Source organism: Vidua chalybeata, chromosome 12 (assembly GCF_026979565.1).
Source record: "Vidua chalybeata isolate OUT-0048 chromosome 12, bVidCha1 merged haplotype, whole genome shotgun sequence".
NCBI lineage: Eukaryota > Metazoa > Chordata > Aves > Passeriformes > Viduidae > Vidua > Vidua chalybeata.
In genome coordinates, this window is record NC_071541.1 from 19,840,329 (window position 1) to 19,862,935 (window position 22,607).

General features: G+C 41.4%; 1 protein-coding gene across 3 annotated transcripts; it reads left to right on the top strand.

Moving 5' to 3' along the window:
* Positions 1-440: 440 nt before the first annotated feature.
* HDAC11 (histone deacetylase 11) lies at positions 441-22,406 on the top strand. 3 transcript variants are annotated; one of them, XM_053954157.1, is made up of 11 exons: positions 441-520; positions 1,878-2,026; positions 4,111-4,211; positions 8,002-8,118; positions 8,221-8,274; positions 10,116-10,158; positions 10,306-10,382; positions 11,591-11,653; positions 13,524-13,620; positions 16,340-16,518; positions 20,510-22,406. In XM_053954157.1, coding segments are annotated over exons 1-11 (1,125 nt in total). In that variant the 5' UTR covers positions 441-518; the 3' UTR covers positions 20,753-22,406. The 3 variants fall into 3 exon arrangements, with proteins under 3 accessions (XP_053810132.1, XP_053810131.1, XP_053810133.1); XM_053954156.1 differs by lacking the exon at positions 441-520 and adding an exon at positions 673-800; XM_053954158.1 differs by lacking the exons at positions 441-520; positions 8,221-8,274 and adding an exon at positions 674-800.
* Positions 22,407-22,607: the final 201 nt, after the last annotated feature.

The window sequence follows — 22,607 nt, forward strand, 5'->3', positions numbered from 1 at the left end:
GAAATGGGGTTTTGACTCGACACTCTTGTGTGCCTGAATTCAGTGATGTTGCCCCTGACCTGTCAAGATCACCAACAGTTCCGCTGCTGTTAGGTAGGATCACTATTTCACCTTTGCTTTCCCCATTTTGCTGTAGACTAGTAGGACCAAATGGTGTGAACTGTTACTTTTATTTCACAGCGAGGATGGTCTTTTCCTACCCAAAGATACCGTTAGTGCAGAAGGCCATGAGGCCCTTGACGTTGCGTTTCTCTAGCCCTCCCAACATTAGCCCAGCGGCTTGTCCTGCAACCTCCCAGCTCCCTTTACAAGCGCCGTCCGAGGCTGCCTTGCGCGGCCCATGGCGCACAGCCCGCCGATCCCCCTACGAGCCGGCGCTCGCCCCCTTCAGCGCGGCCAGGCCCGCGCTCCGCAGCCGGCCCCGCCCGTGTTGCCGTGCGCCCGCCCCGCGCGGGCGGAGCCGGAGCCGAGGCCGCGCCGGGGCCGCCCCTTCCCTGCGTGGCCCGGCGGAGGCGGGGATGTGAGTATGGGCAGGGGGACGGCAGCGGGACCCGGGCAGCGGCACCGGGGACAGCGGCGGCTCTGGGGACAGCGGCGGGAGGGCCCGGCCTGCATTGCCCGGCCTCGGGGCCGCAGGGCCGGGCTGGGGCTGCGGCAGCGCCCGAAGCCCCCGCGGGCGCGGCCCCGCCCCGGCGGGAGGAGTCCCGCTGGGAACGGGGTGTCCCGCTGGGAAGGCGGTGTCCCGCCGCGGGCACCCCGGGCTCCGGAGAAATGCCCCTGTTTTTCAGCCGAGGCTCCAGGTCCCGCTGTCACAGCCAGGGGTGTCGCGGCACCTTCCCCAGGGCCCGCCTTGTATCGCGGGGAGGGCCGAGGGAAGGGTCTGGGGGGCCCTGGCTCGCAGTGTGGGTGGTGTGTAGGCACTGGGCTGCGGGTTCTGGTGAGAAACCTCCATTGTCCTCGTGTTTCCTTTGGGTTGCTTCTAACAGGGTTATGAAAGGGCATTTTTGAACATGTTCGGGCTGGAAATAAGGGTGTTTCTGTTTGTATTGTTCACCTGATAAAAGACCCTTGTGTCTTGCACAGTATGTTGCATAGCCTTTTCCATACTTTAAATTTCGGGGAGCAGGAGAGGTCTCGGCATCTCGTCTCTCCAGTGACGTGGAGTTTGGGGCACAGAAGGCAACCAGCAGGTGGTGGAATAGGCTAAGTGTGAACACAGAATCCCATCTGAGCCTTGGTTTGTCCTGCTGACTCACGTGTGCACACAGGTGTCCACAGACAATTGGTGTTTGTGTTTGTAAACACAGAGCATTTAATAAACATTCCTGGGTTTGTGAATGGCTTGTGAAGGAGGCCTGTGAGCTGGCTCTGCTGTGTTTCCTGGTATTGGGAAAATAAAATGATTTGGAGGGGGAGGCTAAGGAAAGTATTGGTTAAGGGTTACAGGTGTGACATCTGGAGTTAAGAGTATGTCCTTCGGTTCTGTGCTCTGCAAATAAAAACCTAAGGCTTACTGGTTTGCTCAGGCAGTCACAAAATGGTTTGTTGCTTTCTAGGAAAGGAGCATAGAAATCTTTCCAAGCTTCTGTTGTTAGAAGCATTGTGGTTTGTGTTTTGGTACAGAATTTAAAATAGGAGTCTAGTCATGCAGGTAATGAAGGTTATGTTGTCTACAAACTGGGTGCACCTTTGAAGGTAGAGGTGCTGATTGACACACCTGGAAAGACAAGGAGAACCAAACGTTGCCATTTTTCTGTTGGAAATACCATCTTTAAGAATTACAAAATCGATATTAGGGCTAATTTGTAACTTGAGCCTTCAGTGTCAAACTGGTAAATGGGTTTGAAGTGGTGACTGGTTTGTGTTTGCTTGCTAAGGCCTCACAGGACGGAGCTGTACGAGGACCCCCCGTTGGGATGCTGGCCCATTGTGTATTCCCCAGACTACAACATCACCTTCATGGGACTTGAGAAGCTGCACCCCTTTGATGCAGGGAAATGGGGGAAAGTCATCAATTTCTTGAAAGGTAAAAACATAACAGAAGCCTCTTAAACCAATATTTGCACAAAATCTAAAGAAAGTTACATGGTTAGTACAGACTTGTGTTGGGCTTACCAGACCTGAATTGCAGTATGTGGCTTCCTATAGACTTGTGCTTCCCTGCCTTTATACCTGGTGTAGCAGAAGCTGGGGCATTCCTGTGGCTGGTGAAACACCAGGTGTTAATGATGGTTTGCTGCAGGTGTAACTTACTTACTCAAGTTGGACTGCACACAGAGCTCCTCAGGCTGAGGGAGAAGTGCAGCTGTAGCACTTCAGTCCTTTCTTTAGCAGCCTCATCCTATTGCTCTGATAATGTTTGGTAAGAGCTTTGAGGCCCTTCTGGTATAGGCAGAGCTTTTTATGATGCTTCTAATTATTGCTGTTTAAACCATTTGTAGGAAATACATTAAGGAGATGGAAATGTAAGAACCAGGGGCAGGATCAGGGCCTGTGAAATCTTGGCATCTCTTCAATTAAAGCAAGAACTTGCTCATCAAGGGTAAAAAAAAAAAAAAAAGGCTTTTTCTCTTTCCAGGACAAAGGCTGTTGGTTGTCCCAAAGCCAGGCCTCTTTTTATGTGGTCCTAATGACTCGTTCAGCTGATGATCCTTTGCAGTTCAGGATTGCCCTTCCCACTGCAAGCTGACTTGTATTCTTCTAACTGAGGTCAAATAATTTTAACACTCTAATAACTTAGTAGCCAAGTTTTGGCTTTTTCCTCTACCAACCTTAAATAATTTAGTGTTGCGTTCCACTCCAGTTTTCTTAATTAAGCAGAACTTTTGCCTTTCTGTTTCGTCTGTGTAAAGCCTTTTCCTCCAGCTCTTTTTCTGTGACATGTCTATTCTCAAGTGTCTCAGGCTTTCACAGAAAATTAGTTTTCCCAATTGTTTTACTGTCCTTTGAAAGGAGGAAGAAGCCCCAGGATGCCCCAGAGCACTTGGTTTGGTGTGGCTGTGTAGCAATTCCTGGCAACAGCTGACCCTCCCCTGTGCCTTATCGCTGAGCAGATCAGCAGTGAGCATCTTTCCAGAGCCCCTTCCTCCTGGAGAAGGAAGCTGGCAGCAGTTTGGCTCTGTTTGACACCAGTGCATGAATGAATTGTTCCTCAATCCTCAGTCAGGAGAAACAGAAGCTTGCCAAAACAAATGTTGTTGCAGGTGCTGTTCTTGTATAGCAATTCAGAGCAAAATCTCTCACTTTTCAGAGTTGTTTTCTTTCTCCTCCAAGTATAAAATTAAAGAAGAGGTACAGGCTTAGGAGGCTACAGCTGTGCAGCAATTAAAGATCAAAATTTGCCTGGGAAGATTCCTTGTAATTGTTGTTTGTAGTGATCACATGCGCTCATTCTGAATTCTTGGAGGAACTTGCTCTTATAAAACTAAGTTTTAAAATAATCTTTCAGTTTCTAAGGAAAAGAATTAATAGCTGCTCTTTGTTTTTTCTTGACATTAGACTGAGGTAGGAGGTAATAGAAATATCCTAATTAAGCTTACTTGCTTCTGTGAACATCCAAGCCATTACTTTGTTTGGAATTTAGATTTATTACTTTATTCTTCTATGATTTAGTGGATTAAATCCTAGTATAAACTGTGGGATTTCTTAAAGCAAAATAAAATAAAATAAAATAAATAAATAAAAATAAATAAATAAATAATAAATAAAAAAATAAATAAAATAAAGGTGGCTATTTGATGGTACAAGCACCAAGATTTCACCAGTACACCAAGCCCTAAACTGTGAGGAGTTGTGTAATTCCAGTGTATGTTCATCCTCTGTCATTGCCTGTCTGTCCTTTCAGTTCAGAGAAGAACTTCCCATGATCTTAGCACACTCTGAAAACTTCTGTACACAGTATTTCTCAAATACACACTACCTGAACAGCTTGCCTGTGACACAGGGGGTGTATTTGGAAAACTTGCAAACTCTGAGCAAACTAAAGTCATTCCAGCAATAAACATGAGAGAGGAAGTTACCACACCGAGGTCAGAGCAGTGTTTGGAGGGGGGGACATGGGGAGCTAAGCAGTGCTGTACAACACCAATTTTTATTTCTCTCCTGTTGCAGAAGAAAAACTAATTGCAGATGACTTGATTGTGCAGGCACGGGAGGCGACTGATGAAGATCTCTTGGTTGTTCACACCAGGCGCTACCTTAATAAATTAAAGGTGCTGTACCTGTTCATATGTTTTTCCTGCAAACTGTCCAGAGTGAGTGTCAAAGGCAGTGGATGTCTTGTACAGTTGTTTTAAATCAGCCTTACAGATACAGAATGGTATCTGTTGATCACATTGACTACACTGTTATTGAGACTATTGAAAGAAAACCACAGAAATATTGGGCATGTCACACTACAGAGGGGTAAAAGAGGGGAAAGAGGGTCAACCATATTAAATAGGTGACCTGAAAGGATATTTCAGGGAAATTAAACATAGGCAAAATTAGAATGTCTGAGATGTCAGTGATATTCTTGTTAGTGCTAGGATTTTAGTGTTGAGCAGTGTAAGTTTTGTTGTACTCTGATAAAATACAGTTCTGCAATTGAAAATACAATAGAAACCACTAACATGGGGGTACTTTGTTGGATGTTTTCCAATGCAGAGATTGCTGTATGGGGTTATGTAATCTTGACAGAGCATGTGTGTAGGGGTTCTGTGGTCAGTCTGTTGAGGGGAAGTACTGGCTTCATAGTCAGACTGGCTGGATCAGTGGAATATGGAGAGATTTGAAAGATCAGTGTAAGGGCATAACCAAGCACATTATCTGTCGTGAAGGTTTCCAGAGCCAGCTCACACAGCACTGCAGGGGGGATGAAGAACATTCCTTGTATATTTCTAAAGGAAACATCTGTTTGTTTAACTTTGGTGTAGCTGTAAAGCATAAACATGTGAGATTTCTGGTTCTGAATCTATCCAGTCATCTGTGGGTGGAATTGGGTAGTAGATGAGTGCAGGTGACATTACTTTTACTTGGCAACTCTGCTTGGAGGGCAGAGAATGAATTTGTAAGAAAAAAGAATGTTCCATTTCATAATTCAAAAGAAGTTATTTGGAGTCACCCATGCCCTTCCACAGTGGAAGAGTCCTTGGATTGCTATTTCTGGAATGCTTTATTTTTCTGTATAAATGATCTGTTATTTCTGTGAACTTTTTCACTCTTAACTGCTTTTCTGAGTTCTCTTATGCTTCTTCATTCTGTGCTATGAAGTTACATGCAATTTCGTGCATCATTAGATTTGATATTATTGCAGCTATTCTTGATATTGAACTTTTAATTCCATAGAACACCCACCTCTTCTTACTGAATCACTTCTTTGAAGCGGGGTTTAATGTGCATAGCTCAGATTGGAATGCCATAATAATATTTTTAGTACCTGTGGGATGGCTTCACTTGTATAACTTGTGTCTTGTGGTGAAGACCAGCGCTGTTGTGTCTATCCAGATGGGATTAACTGGGTGTCTCCTCTCCCCCTTTTCTTGAGAGAGTATTCCCTGCAAGTGTAGGAACTGGAAGATGTTGTGTTGGTCACCCCAGCAGATTCCTGCCAAGCAGCAAAGATAAAAGTGCTTAGTTGCAAAAGCAAAATAATGTCCTGGACATGAAAAAGCCCTGTGAAAGCTCTTTATTGCCTTACCCAAAGTCTACTGTGCTATTTTTCTTTTAAATCCAGACAAATAGGTATAAATGGTATAGTTTTGTATTAGATCAGCTGGAAAGACTACAAAGTTGCTTGCCTTTTTCAGAATGCCCAGGTCTCCTAAGATAATGGATCACTTGAGTGTTCATTTAAAATCTGAACATGAATTTGGTAGGAAATTGCCTACACTTGCAAGAGTAGGTGGTGATTGGTGTCTTAGCAGCAGCTGAAAGGCCAGCTGAGCCTTGGCAGAAGAGAAACAAAAAGGTGGGCACAAGCTACTTCTGTTGCTAGAAATTAGGTCTGTATTGGCAGGAAGGGTCTCCCTGTTTCCCTGCTCAGTCCTCACAACAAAGTCTGGCCTTTTGAATTGAGGTGATTCCCCCTCAGTTATTCCTCTGAAGAATTTAGATCTCCAAGGTAATGACTGGACTGTGGGTAGTTTGCTTGCAGTGTTTTTCCACTTGCTGTCTTTTTCTAGTGTTATGTAAAATAATGCATTTCTTGTGTGTCAGCATTCTGACCTTTGGGAAGGAGGTAGGCAATGAGGTTAGAGCCAGTTTCTGACTGTGCTTTTCCCTTTTTATTTATGAGAAGTTCTATGGTAACAAATGTGAGCAAACACTGAAATGCAAATGCTGAGGATAAAGCTGGTCTGGGAATCTGTTATGGGGAATGCTGGAAAACAAAACCAGCACACTGAAGAAAAAAAGCATAAAACAATCCACAGATTTTCAGTTACTAAGTGGAGAAGCATTTCCCTTCACCTGTAGCTGCCTTCTTGAAGCCCCAGACTTCGCTCCCAGTTGGTGACTTCCCCATCTGTTGGGAATTACTAATCCCAGTTCAGGCCCAGGTGTGGACAGGGGGTGGCAATAGGAATGGCCCCAGCTGTGACCAGTGAGCCTGGGAGCCAAAATTCCCACCACACCTGGACTTCTCACCTTCACTTAAAAACCTGCAGCTGCATAATTGGTGATTTGAGTCATGATTGCTACCACTTCTCCCTGTTGACATTAATCTTATTTTAAACTTTGTTAAAACTTTGTGTGATTATTGTTCACATTTGAGGTCAAATTCATTTTTTATCCAAATGTGACCTTTTCATTTCCATTTTAGAACAACAGGATTGAATATAGTTTTTAATAATGTGTTTGTTCAAAAGCTAAAATGTCTTGCAAAGGGGCTTTATCAAGATTGACTGTACTAAAAAATAATTAAAGCACCTTGTGATGGACAGCTGATAAGATGGTAACAGAATAAAGTCTTGCAAATATAAAAGAGAGATTTTGAAATTAACTGTTGGGAGAATATAGTTAGGTCTTAGGCACTTCATGAACAATGCCACCCCTTCACCCACCCAGTAGTGCCTGGTAATTGAAGCATTGCTAACTGGAAAGTTATTTTGAGCATCAGAGGACCCTGAGATGGGGATGTGATTGCCTTTGGTTCAAATTGCCCACCTGTACATGCTGCCAGCTGTGAACAGCTGAGGAATGGGGCAGCCAATGCTCTCAGTCTCATTACAGTACCTAACGTTACAGAAAATAGGATCTGTTCAGACTCTTTGTACATTGTGGCAAGTCATATTCCTCAGTCCCTCAGTGTTTCAGTACTGGTTGGACAGGTATATTCTTGCTTGTGACTGAGGCTTTGAAATATATTCAGCAGTGTTATCACTGGTAGCAGTGTTAGTGGAAGTTCTTTGAAGTAATCAATGTGTTTGCAAAAAAAAGCGTTTGCATATTGCAAATATTTTGTGTTCTAACCTTGGAAGACTTTTGAACAAAATGTTTCCTTGAAACATTTTTCAGAAGTGTTTAATATGCTAAATGAATTTTAATCAATTCTCTATGCTAAAGTTTGTACTGTGTGTTCACTTAAGTGTTTGAACTTCTTAGTTCAATTGTCTGTTTGTTTGTGTTTGCTTTCTCCTTGATACATCCTTTTGATTCCACACAGGAATGGATATTTTAGGTTTGAACAATATACCAAGTGTAGCTGAAGGGCATTTTATAATTCTTCCTCCTAATCTGAGGGATATTATATTTTCTGAAATACTACCTTCCTAAAAAATTGCTGATTTAATACAGTTTGATACTAAAATCTGGAAAGTGATTATTCTCATAGTTAAAAACTTGAGGATGAACCTGTTTAGAGGTCACTAATAAGAGCTGGTGTGGTCACTTCCATTTAAAAATACTAAAACTCTTCCTAAGGACCTGTGAGCACCTTTTCAGTAAATAACAACTAATGAGAGAGCTAAGTGTCATCATCAAACCACAATAAATTAATTGGAATTCTCTTTTTCCCCTTTGCAGTGGTCATTTGTTGTGGCTACAATCACAGAAATTCCACCAGTTGCCTTTCTTCCCAATTTCATTGTTCAGAGAAAAGTTCTGAAACCTCTACGAACCCAGACAGGAGGAACAATAATGGTAAGGTGCTCTTGATCCACTCTTATCATGTATAAATTTGCTCCTCAAACACTGTAAATCTGTTGTGGTGTTTATATAACTGAGATTGTCAACCTTGGACAGTGCTGCCATGCCAGATACAGGAACAGGGTTTATTGCAGATCCTCGATGTCAAAGGTGAGTTAGGCTGGGAAATACAAAAATTAAACCAACTTTTTTTAAGGACTGTTCAAGGATTTGAATTCTGAAAGAACCTGCTGGGTTCTGGATAAGTCTTTATGTGTATTGGATTGTGGTGATAGGCCAGGTAACAAAAGTGCTGCCTCCTTCAGTAGGCATGAACTGGCAAAAGCAGAGATGGGGAGGAGGAGGGAGAAAGAATTTCATGTAGTTCAAGGTGCTTAAAAGTATTTGGTTGTCACTCAGAGCAGGTCCTGCTGAGCAGGGACCTGTAGAGTTTCCTCTCATTACAGCCATGCTGTCACTGAAAGATTGTCACAGGAATGAAGGCAATGGTCTGAGAGAGGAACTTGGGAAGAGTTTTGAGCTTCTTGATGCTCTGCCTTGGATATTCTTGACAGGAGCTCAGTGTGTGTGAAGCCTCTTTCAGCTTGGTTCCAGCTAGGCAATACTTTTCTCAACGTTGGTGATATTTTTCGCTGTGCTTGTGTTACCTTTAACTCCCAGTTAGGAATGTGCTGAGGTAGAGGAGGCACCTACCAATGGTCTGGTTTTTCTTACGGCTCCTGAAACACAGATGCCACTCCTGGGATTCATCTTGCACTTTGGAATTCATCTTGAGCTTATGTGCTGTTATTTTTACCTTTTTTTTTTTCATTATGAGGAAACAGGAATGTACTTTAAAAGCAATTTTGATTCATCAGACAATAAAATTTATACAGTACAAGTCAGAGGTGTAATTTTCTGGTGTTCTTGATGGGCCTGTTTATTACAAAAATTCCTGTTGAGTTTCTCTAGTTTTTAATGATATTTTAGCAATATGGGAAGATTGAGTTTTGGTGAGGAGTCCCTAGGAAGTGTGATAAATCACAGATAATGTGTTCTCCCTGGGACTTAATGGGTTTTATAGTTCAGAAACTGCAATCTTTCCCCAAGATCTAATTTGTATAAGTTGGCATGGTCATAGCAGGATCATGTTTACCATGCCAATAGTTGTCCTAGTACTGAATTAAAACTGCTCAAATGTAAATATTGGTTATAAAGATTTCATAACTGTGCAAACTTCTTTTTGGATATGATGTGTAATTTTTTCTTTCCATGACTACGGACAAAAATTAATAAATTTTTAAATGTTTTATCTCCCCCCTTTTTTTTTTTCACTTGTAACGAGTAATATATTATATATGTTAAAGTAATATTACTTTAACAGACCAGTTAAGGAATGCTGCACTTAAATGCTTGTTTGACTCTTCCTGGCCAAAATCATCAGGATTTTCAGTTAAAAGCCTTGTGTGTCTCTTTTCTGTCAATACTTTTTGTTCCCTGAATGTCAGTTGAGTTCAAAGGAGAGATACAGGCATGGTTTTCCTGTACTGGAGGGGAAAAGATCAATAATAATCTATACCTTGCATGTTCTGTCATATAAAAGTTAGAAGAAATACCAGGACACTTCACAATGGAGCACTTGTCTAGTCCCATCCCCAGCTGGAACGATGCTTTTTTATGTCTGTGTTCCAGGATTTTGAGCTTACATTCCTCTATTAGTTCATGAACAGGAAGGACATCAGGAGCTTCTTCATTATTTTTTACACTTCCCAGCACTGCTCTTTCCCTTTTCCAGCTGCCAGAGAAGGAAATACAGATGAATAGCAAATACTCTTTCAGCTCCTTATGCTGAGGGTAGTTTAGTTAGGGATTGAACTCAGGGATCTGGTTCAGTGGCAAAAGATCTGAAAATTGCACGGGCATGTCAGAATGCCAGGAGTGATTTGGGGTGGGAGCAGAAATTAAGTGTTGCCTCATTCATTTATGGAATTCCAACTGTAATTTTTTTTAAGGCAGGAAAGCTTGCTGTGGATAGAGGCTGGGCCATCAATGTGGGTGAGTACAAATTCAGTGGTACCTTAAATAATATGTTAAAAGCATCTGATTTTCATTTACATCTCTTTGCAAAGCCCATCAATGTTTTTAGTATCTGGGTTTTGTTTAGTATGTAGCTTTTCACCCCTTCAATATTTTCCTGTTCAGGGGGTGGTTTCCATCACTGCTCCAGTGACAAAGGGGGAGGATTTTGTGCATATGCTGACATCACACTGGCCATCAAGGTAAGAACTGCTCGTAAACCACTGTTTTCTGCTGTTTGTGCAAATGGAGGAGAAATCCACTAATTTACGTCCTAATAGGAGAAAAATGAAGCCATTTCCAGATGGACAGGAGTGGGGATTTGGAGAGTTGTAAAGTGGGATTGATGAGTTGCAGAGGTCAGAATTATCAAGGTAAATAGCCATCAGTGTAATTGCATTGATAATCTTACCTTGCAAAAAACACTCCAAATCAAACCAGATGGATTTCTGATATCCTCAGAGATAATTCTCGTGGTCTTGCAGGTGAACCTGGACATTCCACATTGATTTCAGTGGTGACATTCATGACAAATGCAGAGATAAAAATCCCCTCTCTGAATCAAACTGCAGCGTACAGGGCTCAGACTGGTTCAGATTCATGAATGAAAATGTGAGTGACTCCAAAACAGTCACCAAATGGGAATGAATACATTTAGTACTTAGCTGTTGAATGGCTGGAGTAAGAGCCTTCTGCAATTAGGGCTTATTTTTATCATATGGGCTATGGTATATTTGTATACTAGAGTATTTATAAAGTATCAGTAATAATCAAACACTAAAGAGCTCTAATGATTGCAGCACACCATGTGACATAACATCCTAATTTCTGTACATGGTAATTTGCAGAAAAGTAATCCACAGTGCTCTTTTTTCACCTACCATTAAATACAGATTGAGAAATTATAGTGGGTGACAGTTCGTACAAACTCTTTGGGTTTTACTATGTCTATATTAAAGATGGTAACTTAGCAGCAAAGTTAAGACTCAAAGAAGTAAAAGCCATTCTTTTCTTCCCAGATAGAATAAGAAATTAATTCTGTCACTAAAAGTGGCTCTAAGGCATGCAGTCCTTACGGCAGCTTTTCCTAAACACTGAATTTTAGGCTGTTGCAGTTGGATGCTGTCACCATCAGCTGTGTGATCCCTGGCTGGGCCTGGCCTCTTTCTTTTATCTGGTGGAAAGATATAGGGGTTTTATTTTAATAAAAATCATCTTTTTATGTCAAATAAAGAGATGTAATATTAAATGTATGAGAATCATGTCTCAGTTTATTTGGTGACTGAAACAAATAGATGTGCCCTACATTCAAATTCCAACACTCATGCACTGTGCAATCTTCGAGCCTCCAGTTCAATCTGTCACCTAACTTCATAAATTTTTCCATGTTTCTCCTTGCTTATATATCCAGTTCTTATTTGAGAGAGTACAAGGAGTGTCTAGAGCCACAATTATTGATCTGGATGCCCATCAGGTGAGTAGTGTACCTGTATTCAGTGCTGCAGATGTTTTGCTTGGAATAAAAGTGTATTATAAACACCTCTTTTTAATACAAATATGAAATCACAGAATAGAAAGTTAATCAGAGATGATGAAAAACTGTGAAGAGTTGATTCTTCAATGATTTTATGGCCCAAAAGGTTCTTAAGCCAGTTTAATAAAATTAACCTGAGTTGCAGCTCCATCATGTGGCTGCATGTAAAAACCTTGCTGCGCTGCACTCCTGTGAGAAACAAGGATCTCTCCAGACACAATCCCAGCTGATTCCCAATGCTTGGTCACTGCAGCAGCAGCCTCTGCAGGGGAGGGATTTGACCTTCATTGGTTTAATTTTAAGCTTAGCTTCAGGCTAATGAAGTACAGGATCCATCCCTCTTCACCTGGTGGAGTGATTTACCGTGGTACTGAGATCAAATCTCAGCTTTGGTGGGATTTGCAAAATAAATCCTGAAAGGACAGAAATGGTATTTTTAGCAAGGCAGTTAATGCACCAAAGTGATGTCCAACCTGAGGCATTTCAGGTGATTTATTATGTGTAAAGAAACCATTCTTACACAGTTCTAAGGCACTGAGGAAGCCTAATGGCTGCAAGCTTTTAATCTTGTCTCATTTCTCTTATGTGTCCTAAAATCACCATGATATCAGGACACAGATTATGCAGTAGAAAGATGTTTTGTGTTCATGGTTCTCTTCAGCCTCTCTGTCAGGCAGTGGATTTGTTTTGTGCTATATGGGGGTAGTTTGGTTTTGAAAAGTTCTTGGAATGTATTTTGGTTTTCAGATGTGCTGGTAGTCTCAGTGTGCACATTAAAACACCTGTTGTTTCCTTTCTTTGGGGGATGAGAGGTGTCTGAAGTAACTCAGCAGATCCTGTTTAAGGATGCAGATACTCTCATCTTGTGACTGTTCCAGTTCTTAGTGCAATGGTGAGTTGCACCTCTCATAAGGAAATGGTTCCCCCAGAGGCTTTCATATTCATAGGCTTGTGTGCATGAATCGTTTCTTTGTGGACCAAAGATGCTGAAGAAATAAATAGTTGCCACTTGTCATCATAAAAATGGAATTACAGCAGATGTATCTATGGAAATGTCTGTTTCTGTACCTCAAGTGGAATTCAAGGGAGAGGGGCTGTGGTCCTTTATGATACACTGATTTGAACAAAATTATCTTAGTGATTGCTGTGGTAAAATGATGTTTATATTAGTGAAAATAAGTGAGAGGCAATAGAATAGTATTTAAGTTCAGAAATGGGGAGGGGGAGCCATTCCAAACCTGAGTTTTCTCTCGAGCATCCCTCTTCACACTCAGTACAATTTTTTGTGGGGAATTTCTGGTGCTAAGCTGTTGGGTTGTTAATGTTTGTAATTTTTCCAGGGAATAGTTGCCTCACTAAGGCTTGAGTTACCAGGAGAGCTGTAATCTGCTTTATTTATTCATTAATTCTTACATAAGAATACTCAGTATTCCTGCAGCAATTGAAAGTGACTTTTTCTTGCACAGTTGGAAGATGATAGATCTGTTTGGTGGTCACAGTTTTTGTGATGCTCTTGAGGACAATTAGCTTCTGATTTTAGCTTATTTTTCTTACATGTGTAATGAGATCCATGCAAATTACCTTCAGAGAGACAAGGATTTTATTTGTGGTAATACCTGCAGTCTTCAGACTGATCCTGTCAAGCCCCTCAAAACTGCACACCTCAAAATAATCTCCAGGACTATAAATAAGAAAATGACACAGGAGTTCTGAATATTAGAACTTCTGTAGTGTTAATGACTCTAGAATTTGCAATGTATTTAATTTTGTTTTGGCATGCTAGGAATGGCTAATTGTAAATTTCCTTCAGGGAAATGGCCATGAGAGGGACTTTATGGATGATCCTCGGGTTTATATTATGGATGCATACAATAGATATATTTACCCTGGTGATGGTTTTGCTAAACGTGAGTATTATTGAAATTCATCTTCCCAAATGTACCAGACCTACTGTGTTGTTACCTAACTTCTTTATTTACTACTAAACTTCCTTGCAACACTGTTACCTAGGTTTCTTTTTTTAATGATTTTTAATTTCACATCATTTTCACTGCTCACTGTGATATATCATAATAGTGTTCATGCTGCAGTGTTTTCCCTCACTTCAGGAATGACATTTTGGAGTGCAGGGTGTGGGGAGGTGTCAGTGGATGTTGTTGGCAGTCCACTTCAGAGCTTGGAGCAGCAAGTTGAATAATCCTTTGATTTGAAGAGAGTTATTATCATCTTTGGCTTGCATGACGTTTATGAGAGGATTAGCTGATACTGAGTAAAAAGCTTTCATGTTCTTTTGAGAGTGAAGTTATAACATATTCAGGTGTTGCCTTGCCAGTAGAACTTGTTTGATAAGCATGAAGGAAACAATCTGCATCTGAATGTGTCACAAGGTAGGAAGCAGAGCAAGTCCTGGAACAGAACCATAGAACTTAAAGTTGGGAAGTCCCTCTGAGGTTGAGTCCAACCATTTCTCCAGCACTGCCACCAGTGACCAGTGTCCCTAAGTGCCACATCCACACTGTTAAATCCCTGCAGGGATGGGGATTTCCCCCTTCCCTGTCATCCCCACGTTAAGAGTTGGTGCTTGATTTGGTTTGGTTGTGATTTGTTTATCCCTGCTGTGATGTGTCTGTTTTGTCTTGTGACCTGCCACAATTAATTAGTGTGACTTTGATAATGGTTAAATTGGAATGCAAAAGCCCCAAGTTCATTTGGTCTTTGATTCTGTTACAATGTCATTTATTACACGCTTAATTTGTTCACTGAGGCAGGGGGTGCTGGGGGAGTGGTTCTGCTGTTGGATTCCTTCAGTGATGCTGTTGTTCTGAAAAACCTACTTCATTTGGATTCTTGACAAGAGTTATGTGCAGTGCATTTCACTGCTGTCTTTTGACTAATAAAAATACTAAGAATTGTAGTACTTCAAGGTTTTAAGCTAAAAAATGACCATTTAAAGCACACCATGTCTGGAAGCAGAGAAATTGCAAGCAAATATGGGGGAATTTCCCCCAAGAAAAGCATCCTTTTATTCATATATCACATGGCAGCATTTGAACAGATGGATTAAGACCAAAACAGAGTCAATCCTTGTTAGCAAGTCTGAAGCACTGAGCTGCAGTACCACACTGAATTCCAGCATTCCCTTTCTGCAGATGAAGGATGAGGTGCACAGAGTTGGGCCAGAGCCATGTGAATATGTAGTTCCTTGCACTTTGCATAAGAATGTCTAAATAGGATTTTTGTGGCTAAGTCCCTTAAACCCTTTCCAATAGGTGACCAGGAAGAGATGGGATCACAGGGGGAATCTCCTTGCAGAGGGGCAGAGGCTTGAACATGAGATTTTGGATCCTTAGGGTAAACTCCAGTTGATCACTGTCTCCTTGGACTTCCTGCCCATTTTTTCCAGGTTTTATTGCAGGAACCTCTTCAACACATTTTTTGCCCCATGGGCTTCATTAGGGAGGGGAGAAAAGGGAGCAGCTCGCCTTGCCAATGCTAAGCCATAAGCATATTGAGTCTCTGGGCAAAGCAGTGTGGAATTACACGGGAGGAAAAAGGAGGGCTGAGGAATAGGACTGGTTCACTAAAGGGTAAGTAGGAAAGAAACTGAGAAACCTGAGAAACCATAAAGAAGCAAAAACATTTGAAACTAATGTTAATGCAATATAAAATAACACGATGAAAAAGAAAAGCTTCACTGATGCTGAACAAAGATGAAAAGCAGAACAAAAGGCAGTAATCACAAGAGGAATTGTCATTCTGTATTGAGGGTATTCTTGCACACTTGGTGGGGGCTGGATCCATATTTAAGATGTGAGACTCCACATCATTTAGTGTGAGGAAGAAGTCATGCCTTGGAACAGCTCTGGCATGGCTTTGCTTAATTCAGAGGTGGAGTCACACATCCCTCCGTAAAAGCACCCAAATCTCAGCTGCATAACCTTGGGTTTCTTTCCTTTACCTTCTCAGCCTTCAGTTTCTACTTCTATTGCTTTATTAGAAGCATTAGAAATAATTTGATTTAAATTAAGAATTGATACTTGCTCTGCTGGTAGGATTACAGGGTAAGAACATTAAATTGAAAATGCTTGGGGCAAAGCTGAATCTTGTTATATATTCATAAAACAGTTCACATAAATTCATGATCCCTTACTGTGAAGTTTTGAGTGTTGTGATAAAAATAAAACATCTTCATAATTCCTCAGTAATATTTATCTTGCTTTTCCCCCAGCTGTTTTCTCTGCAGTAGCAGTTCAGTGTTTTCTTTGCCTTATGCTTTATTTAGGTTACTTTTAAGTTAATAATTTTCTTTATGATTTCTCTGCTGATTGGTAACTGGACTTGCAGATCAGCTGTTTTTCAATAACCTTTTCCATTTGCATCTCAGATTATTTTTTTTGTCCTGCATCTAATTTTCTCTTCAATGGATTTTTTTCAAGGTCATTGTGCTTTACATTTGCTGAGAAAACAAGCAGTTGAATAGTTTCCTTTAATTAATGTTTCTGTGAAAATGCAGTGTATTGAGAGAGCTTCCAGAAATGTAATTTTTTTTTGCTTGCTTACCTAAATTGTGCATTTTCTTTCAGAGCAATGCTTTGTTTGAGCAGTGCTTACTTTGTCATCCCTCAGGTGCCATAAAACGCAAAGTGGAACTGGAGTGGGGCACAGAGGACACCGAGTACCTGCAGAAGGTGCACACCCACGTGGAGGGAGCCCTGAATGAATTCAAGCCTGACATCGTTGTTTACAATGCTGGCACTGACATTCTGGACGGGGATCCCCTGGGAGGCCTGGCCATTTCCCCCCAGGTAGGTGAGCTGCAGCAGCATAGCCTCCCCAGGGCTGCAGGGAGGGCACAGTGCTGTCCTGGCACAGACACACATCTCCCTGGCCTTTTCTCCCTTCTTTTTGTGGCAGCAGCTCTCTCCACAGAGAGAAAACACAACTTTCCCAGGCATTTTCCTGGGGAAGGCTGTGAGAAGATCAGAGAAAGGAATGAGAAACAATTCTTATCTTCACTTGCTGTACCTGGTGTTGTGCACATGTGGAATGTGTCATGGAGATTTGTTTACCAAAGGGTGATTTCTTGACTGGTCACTGGGGATGGTGTTTGGATTGATTGACCAATCTGGTCTGAGTGTATCAGGCTGGCTGTAAGGGTGATGGTATAGTATAATGAAGTGATTGATCAGCCTTCTGCAGTCATGGAGTCAATGCTAATTATTACTTGGCTGGGGGCTTGCGGCAACATCTCTTCCTTCTTGTCTCTCCTGACTCTGAATATTTTTGTTCTTCTGGTGCCTGTTTCAGTATCATTCATCTTCTCTCTAAAATACACTGATTGCCAACACCCAGAGAGTAACCAGTGTAACCAGAGAGATATATATATTTTCACACTTCACCTGACTTCTATTTTCCCTGCTTGGTTTGTTCTTTCTGTGGTTCTTTTTTCCCCCTCACATGACCCATTTTGCAATGTATTTCTTTTGTCACCTGCCCCCCATGTGTATCTTACACTTAATTTCTTCTGTAGCACTCCCAGCTGTTTTAAACTACCCTCATGGTTATAATGGTTATAACAATTTTGTGCAGCCTGGCTGTGTATTCTCAACAAATGAACAGTTATTTTCCTTTTCTTGATCTTTTTCTTTAGATACCATTTACTTTCCCCAGTTTGCTACCAGACTCAAATTTTGGTTTATTCTGAAAAGTTTCATAGAAGTCTTCACCTTTCTGCTTTTCTTAAAATAAGCAAAAATTTACAGTCCTCTTATTTCCTTCATGGGTTTTTGTGATTCCTTCTCTGACAGTTCCTCTGTGCTATCTCTCTCCTGTTTCACATTTAGGTCTCTTTAATGGCCACCAGATCAGTACAGAAGAGTGGTTGTTTGATCTGTGAGCTCTCAGATTCCGCTCTTTGAGCCCCCACTTGATCTGTTCAGTTTTAATTCTCTTCAGTTCTCTTGCATGAAGAAAGAGCTAAGGGGCCTGGACTTGGTTGGGACCTTGGAGAGGAAATGGCCTGAGGTGTGAGGTGTTTGGTGAATCAGAGCTCTCTGGAGAGCAGTGGCAACCAAGGGAGGTGAAGTGGCAGCTTGGTCATAGGGAGATACCTTGGATTTGCCTCCAAAAAACTCCAAATTTCTGCACTTTGATAAGGAGCAGTGTTAACTGCCAAGAAAAATGAGTTGCTATAGTTTGCTGGGTTCTGTGCAGACACAGAATGTGAGGATGGGGGAAGAAAGGTGAAGCAACTTCCCTGGCCACGAGAAGAGGTGAAAGGCATTCTCTGCACAGCTGGAGGGAGCTCAGGCCTTTAGTGTCTGCTCTGAGGGCAGACACCTCTGAAGAGGTTCTTGTCTCTGGTGTGCAGGCTTGAAATCCCAGTGCTGGAAAGGCATCGTGCCTACACAGTCCCTCCCTTCAAAGGTCCTCAGTCCAGACTTTAGTTCTGCTCCTGAAGATGTCATTTGTATTTTAAGCTCCTGCTGCAGTGTTAGTTGTTCCCAGAATGGGGCTCCTAAGAGTGCTCTGAGTGATGGTTTCCTGGTTCATGAGGCTGTAAAAAAGCCTGTGGTGCATCAGCTGAGTCCCTCTTCCCTTTGTTTGGAAGTGGGAGCTGTGCCAGGCTCTTGTTTTCCACAGAAATGTGGGAAAAAGCCCATGTTTTCCCCTCAGCTCCTGCAGGCTCCCCCTGGAGCTGCTGGAGCAGTGAGGCTCCTGAGAGCAGGGGTTGCTTCCAGTTCTGGTGTGGGATAATAGTGCTGCATCCACTGCTGGGTCCCCAGGGCCCTGCAGCTCATCCTGTGATTCTGTTGCTTCCTTTAAGGATCTGTTTCTAATAGAATTCTTCAGTTTCCTTTGTCTTACTGTTCATTTGTTATTCCTTGTGCTTTCCCAGGGCTGTGTCAGACTGTGCAGTGAACAATGTTCTTGGATGGTTTTATATGCAGTGAACAATGTTCTTGGATGGTTTTATGTGATACTTTTTTTCTGCTACATTTGTGTTTTATTCTTTCCCTTTACCATCTGTTTGTGGTCTAATTAATGGCAGGGTGTTATTTCCTGATGCTCTTCCACTCTTCCTGTAACCAGTCTGAGCAGTGCATGTTCATTTTGAAACACTTCTGCTGCTGCTTCTCATTGAATTTTTTGGTTTTGTATTTGATTGCATTGTGATGCCTTTTCCCTTCAGCAGCTTTGCAGTTACTGAAGTGTGGAGCTGTCCCTTGTAAGCTGTTGTCGGTTGCTGTAGGAGAGGTGGGTGGGACGGTCAGGACGGATGGAGACGAGAGGTCTCTGCAGCCAGGGCTTGGGGTTCATTGCAAAGGGGTTGGGTGCAGGGCCCTGCTGGGAGCTGCCAGCCACAGCTCGGGGCAGGCCAAAAGAGAGCTGAAAGAGCAAGGGAGGGAAGTTCCTGTTACAATACCATAAACGTTCTTCTGTGCTGAGTATTCTAATTTTCACTAACCAATCTAGTACAAGATACAAATCCTATAGCATTTACATACAGCCTGTAAGAATGATTACATTACCATACTGTGTTACATTTTAAACCTTAAAAACTACTCTTTGGACCCCTTCTGCCAAGCTAGTAGGGTCTGCTCTGACTGACCCTTGGACCTGTCTGCAAGAAGAGGGTGTTGTTTCATCAAAAGGGGATTGCCTTCAGCCAGCCATGCCATTGTTTTCCAGTTGTTGAGTAACCAAGGCTTGGTATCTCAAAGCTTGCTTTCATTTCAATCTCGCTTATAGTTTCCATGTTCTCAAAATCTTTTGCCAGGCAATCATATTTATAAGGCTTTCCTGTTTCATCTTCCCCAACAAGTTGTGTTGCAAGTTTTTTGGTTTTTTGTTTTTGTTTTTTTTTTTTTGTTTTTTTTTTTTTTTTTGTTTGTTTTTTTTTTTTTTTTTTTTTTTTTTTTGAGGAGTTCTAATGAGTTGCATGTATCTGGAATTCTGCTTCTACAAAAGTAGAGTTTAATTCTGTTCTCACTCATTCCTGAAGTATTTTTCACTCTCATGTGCTTATTTCCAACCCAGAAGACTCACGCTCTGCTCTTGCCTGGATTCAATGACAGTCCAGCACCTCTTGGTCAGCAGTCTTTGTTATTTTTTCAATTCCATACCCTTCTATTAGTATTAGAAATTACTTAGAATCTATTTTCTTTCTATGGGTTTGCCATTGCTTACATTTTATGGATTTGCCATTGCTTACATGCTTACATATACCCTTCAGCTATAGATTCTTGTTGTACTAACCACAGGCTCTTATTGCAGAAACTGGGACTTAAGATTCAGCCAGTGATTGTGAATGTGTAAAACTACATTTGAATTTTGGGCTTTTCTGTAGGATTGTGAAATTTTGATCAAGTTACTGAACTTTTGACAGACGGTGCTGTGCAAGTTGAGCACAAATTAAAGCATTGTGAATTCAGAGAGTCTTTCCTAGTCTTAATTCCTCACTTGGGAAATAGGTGTCAAATTTGCAATCAGTTTAGAGTTCATGGCTTTTGATTTGGAATTGTAGGAATTTGTACTAAAGACTTTTATCTGCTGTGTCCTCTAAAACAAGCCAAGGATGTTTGATTTGCTGAGGGTTTTTGTGATTGGGGTTTTCTTTTAATGATTAGGCATGCAAAGCAACTAAAAGGACTTCTAAATGAATTTTTAATTGCTACTGTAAGCTGTAAGGCTTAAACACTTAGCAAGCATCCAATACCCTAAATCCATAAACCACAGGTTAGAACTGAAGCATCATGTTGCTATCACTTGTTTTTTCCTGTGGTGACCTTGCAGGGCATTGTGAAGAGGGACGAGGTGGTGTTCAGGGCTGCCAGGAGCCGCGGGGTCCCCGTGCTGATGGTGACATCCGGGGGGTACCAGAAGAGGACGGCGCGGATCATCGCCGACTCCATCCTCAACCTGCACAGCCTGGGGCTCCTGGGCAGGGAGCGCCCAGCCTGTGCTCTTGGGAGTCCCAGCCTGGCTCACATGGTCAGAGACTCTGCCAGGGACTTCAGCAACTTGTCACTGCAGTGACAGGTCACTGAATGTTGGTCACATAACCCAGAGGCAATACAGAGTAACTCTGTCTGTCTCATGAATTTATCTTGAGCTAAGGCAACACATCCTTTTAAACTAATTGAAATATGCACTGAAGGATACTGTCTTTGTTTCTAATATTGCTGTAGAAAGCTTAATTTGCTTCTCTGATTAAAGAAGTATAGATATGGGGTGGGGGGGTGTCTTATGTTGGAAGAACTATGCAGTTGGTATCCAAAGACTATCCCAGACCTGTTTCAGATGGTGCAGCATGGTCTGAGGTGGGAGGAATATGGACTAAAGCTACTGTTTTGTGGGGTTTTTAAAATACTGCAGTTTATTTATTGCTTTTTAAATTGAAATACTGTTATAAAACGAGTTCTGTGCAGACTTCAGCTGTCAGTTTAACACTAAAGGGAAGTGCAATACTGTAAAAGCCAGGGCAGTTTGTTTAGGCTTTGAAGCCAAAGCAGTGAGAAGGAATGTTTAGTAAATTCATAGTTTATTCCTGTTGTTGATAGTGACTTAAATGTTGCTCATAAACACCTTGTGAAATAGAATATGAAACACCTTTGGCTCCATATGCAAATGAGCCATAAGGGCTCACCATTACCAGTCTGGTGTTCCAAATGAGCTCTGCATGTGACAGGCAGTAGTTCCTGTGCACTGTAACTCACAGATAGAGAAACTACAGTCCAGTGAAAGCTGATCTTACAGTTCTCAGCAACCCTGCAGAAAAAACTATGCAGAAATATAGGCTGTCTTATTATTGCCAGCTTGCCATGTATTAAACAGTGAGGAGTAGATTTAAATTATTTTTCCCCAGCTACTGCTGTTTTTCACTGGCTCAGAGATCAATGGTACTTCTAGTTGCAGTCATAGTTGGTAAGCAAGTCCTTCATTTTTCTTGTTCATCGAGGAATGCAGTGACATTTCTACATAAAGATAATGTGCTAACTTTATATGGAGCTTTTAGGAGGAATTTGGAACAAAATAGTGTATTCAAAGCAAATTCAGTTGCACTACCTGGGAAGTTTGGCTTTGTTCAAGTTGGTATATTTTGCATTAGGTACTATTTGTAGCAGTGGGTTGTAAATGTACTAAACTGTATATTTTGCAAGAGCTTTTATAACTTTCACTGATTTGTACTACAAGTTTTATGTTGTGTTTAGGTTGGTGCTGTCCTGTGAGGGAGCACCAGGATTTTCCTTGTAGTAGAGTTGTTGTGTAAACTGTTTAAGGAATGTTTAATTCTATTTCTAATACTTACCTCATTTAGTATTCATGTTTAGATCATGGGGTTTGTCCATTGTATGAATTGCACAACTGCTGTAAATACCTGCTTTAAGCCAGATCTGACCTATTGCACTAAGCTTGAGTTGCTACACTGGGATTAAAGAGCACTTTTAAATTTCTTACTAGAAGGACCATCAGAGTATGACTAAGGTTGAGATTTATTTTTTCTATACTGTTTGACATTACTGAAAGATGTTGTTATTCTTTCATATAATTTTTATAAAATTCTAGATTACATTTCTATGAACTAAACCCCCATCATAGCACCATATGGTCTTTCCCCAAACATTTGCTGTCTGTGTTAACATGTTTCTATAATTTCCCCTCAGTGGAGATTAAAATTATGTTGGAAAATTATGACTGACTTCTTGTCACTTCACATGGATCTTAGCTGTCAAAAAGTTTGACTGGAGCAGTTTATTGAAAAGACAAGAAGATGTATTTTTCATACTTAAAATGTGTCTGAAACTACAGTGAGTCTCAAGGATGAGTTGTACAAGGTTTGTCAACAACTTCTCTGAGAGTTCAGTGGTGACTCCTTGAAAAGAGCTTGCAA

What these genes read in the sequence shown, in the direction of transcription:
- HDAC11 (XM_053954156.1), top strand. Translation starts at nt 772, where the DNA reads ATGCCCCTGTTTTTCAGCCGAGGCTCCAG. An exon ending in TTGATCTGGATGCCCATCAG is followed by an intron (nt 11,654 to 13,523) that starts GTGAGTAGTGTA and finishes AATTTCCTTCAG; the next exon opens with GGAAATGGCCATGAGAGGGA. An exon ending in GCCTGGCCATTTCCCCCCAG is followed by an intron (nt 16,519 to 20,509) that starts GTAGGTGAGCTG and finishes GTGACCTTGCAG; the next exon opens with GGCATTGTGAAGAGGGACGA.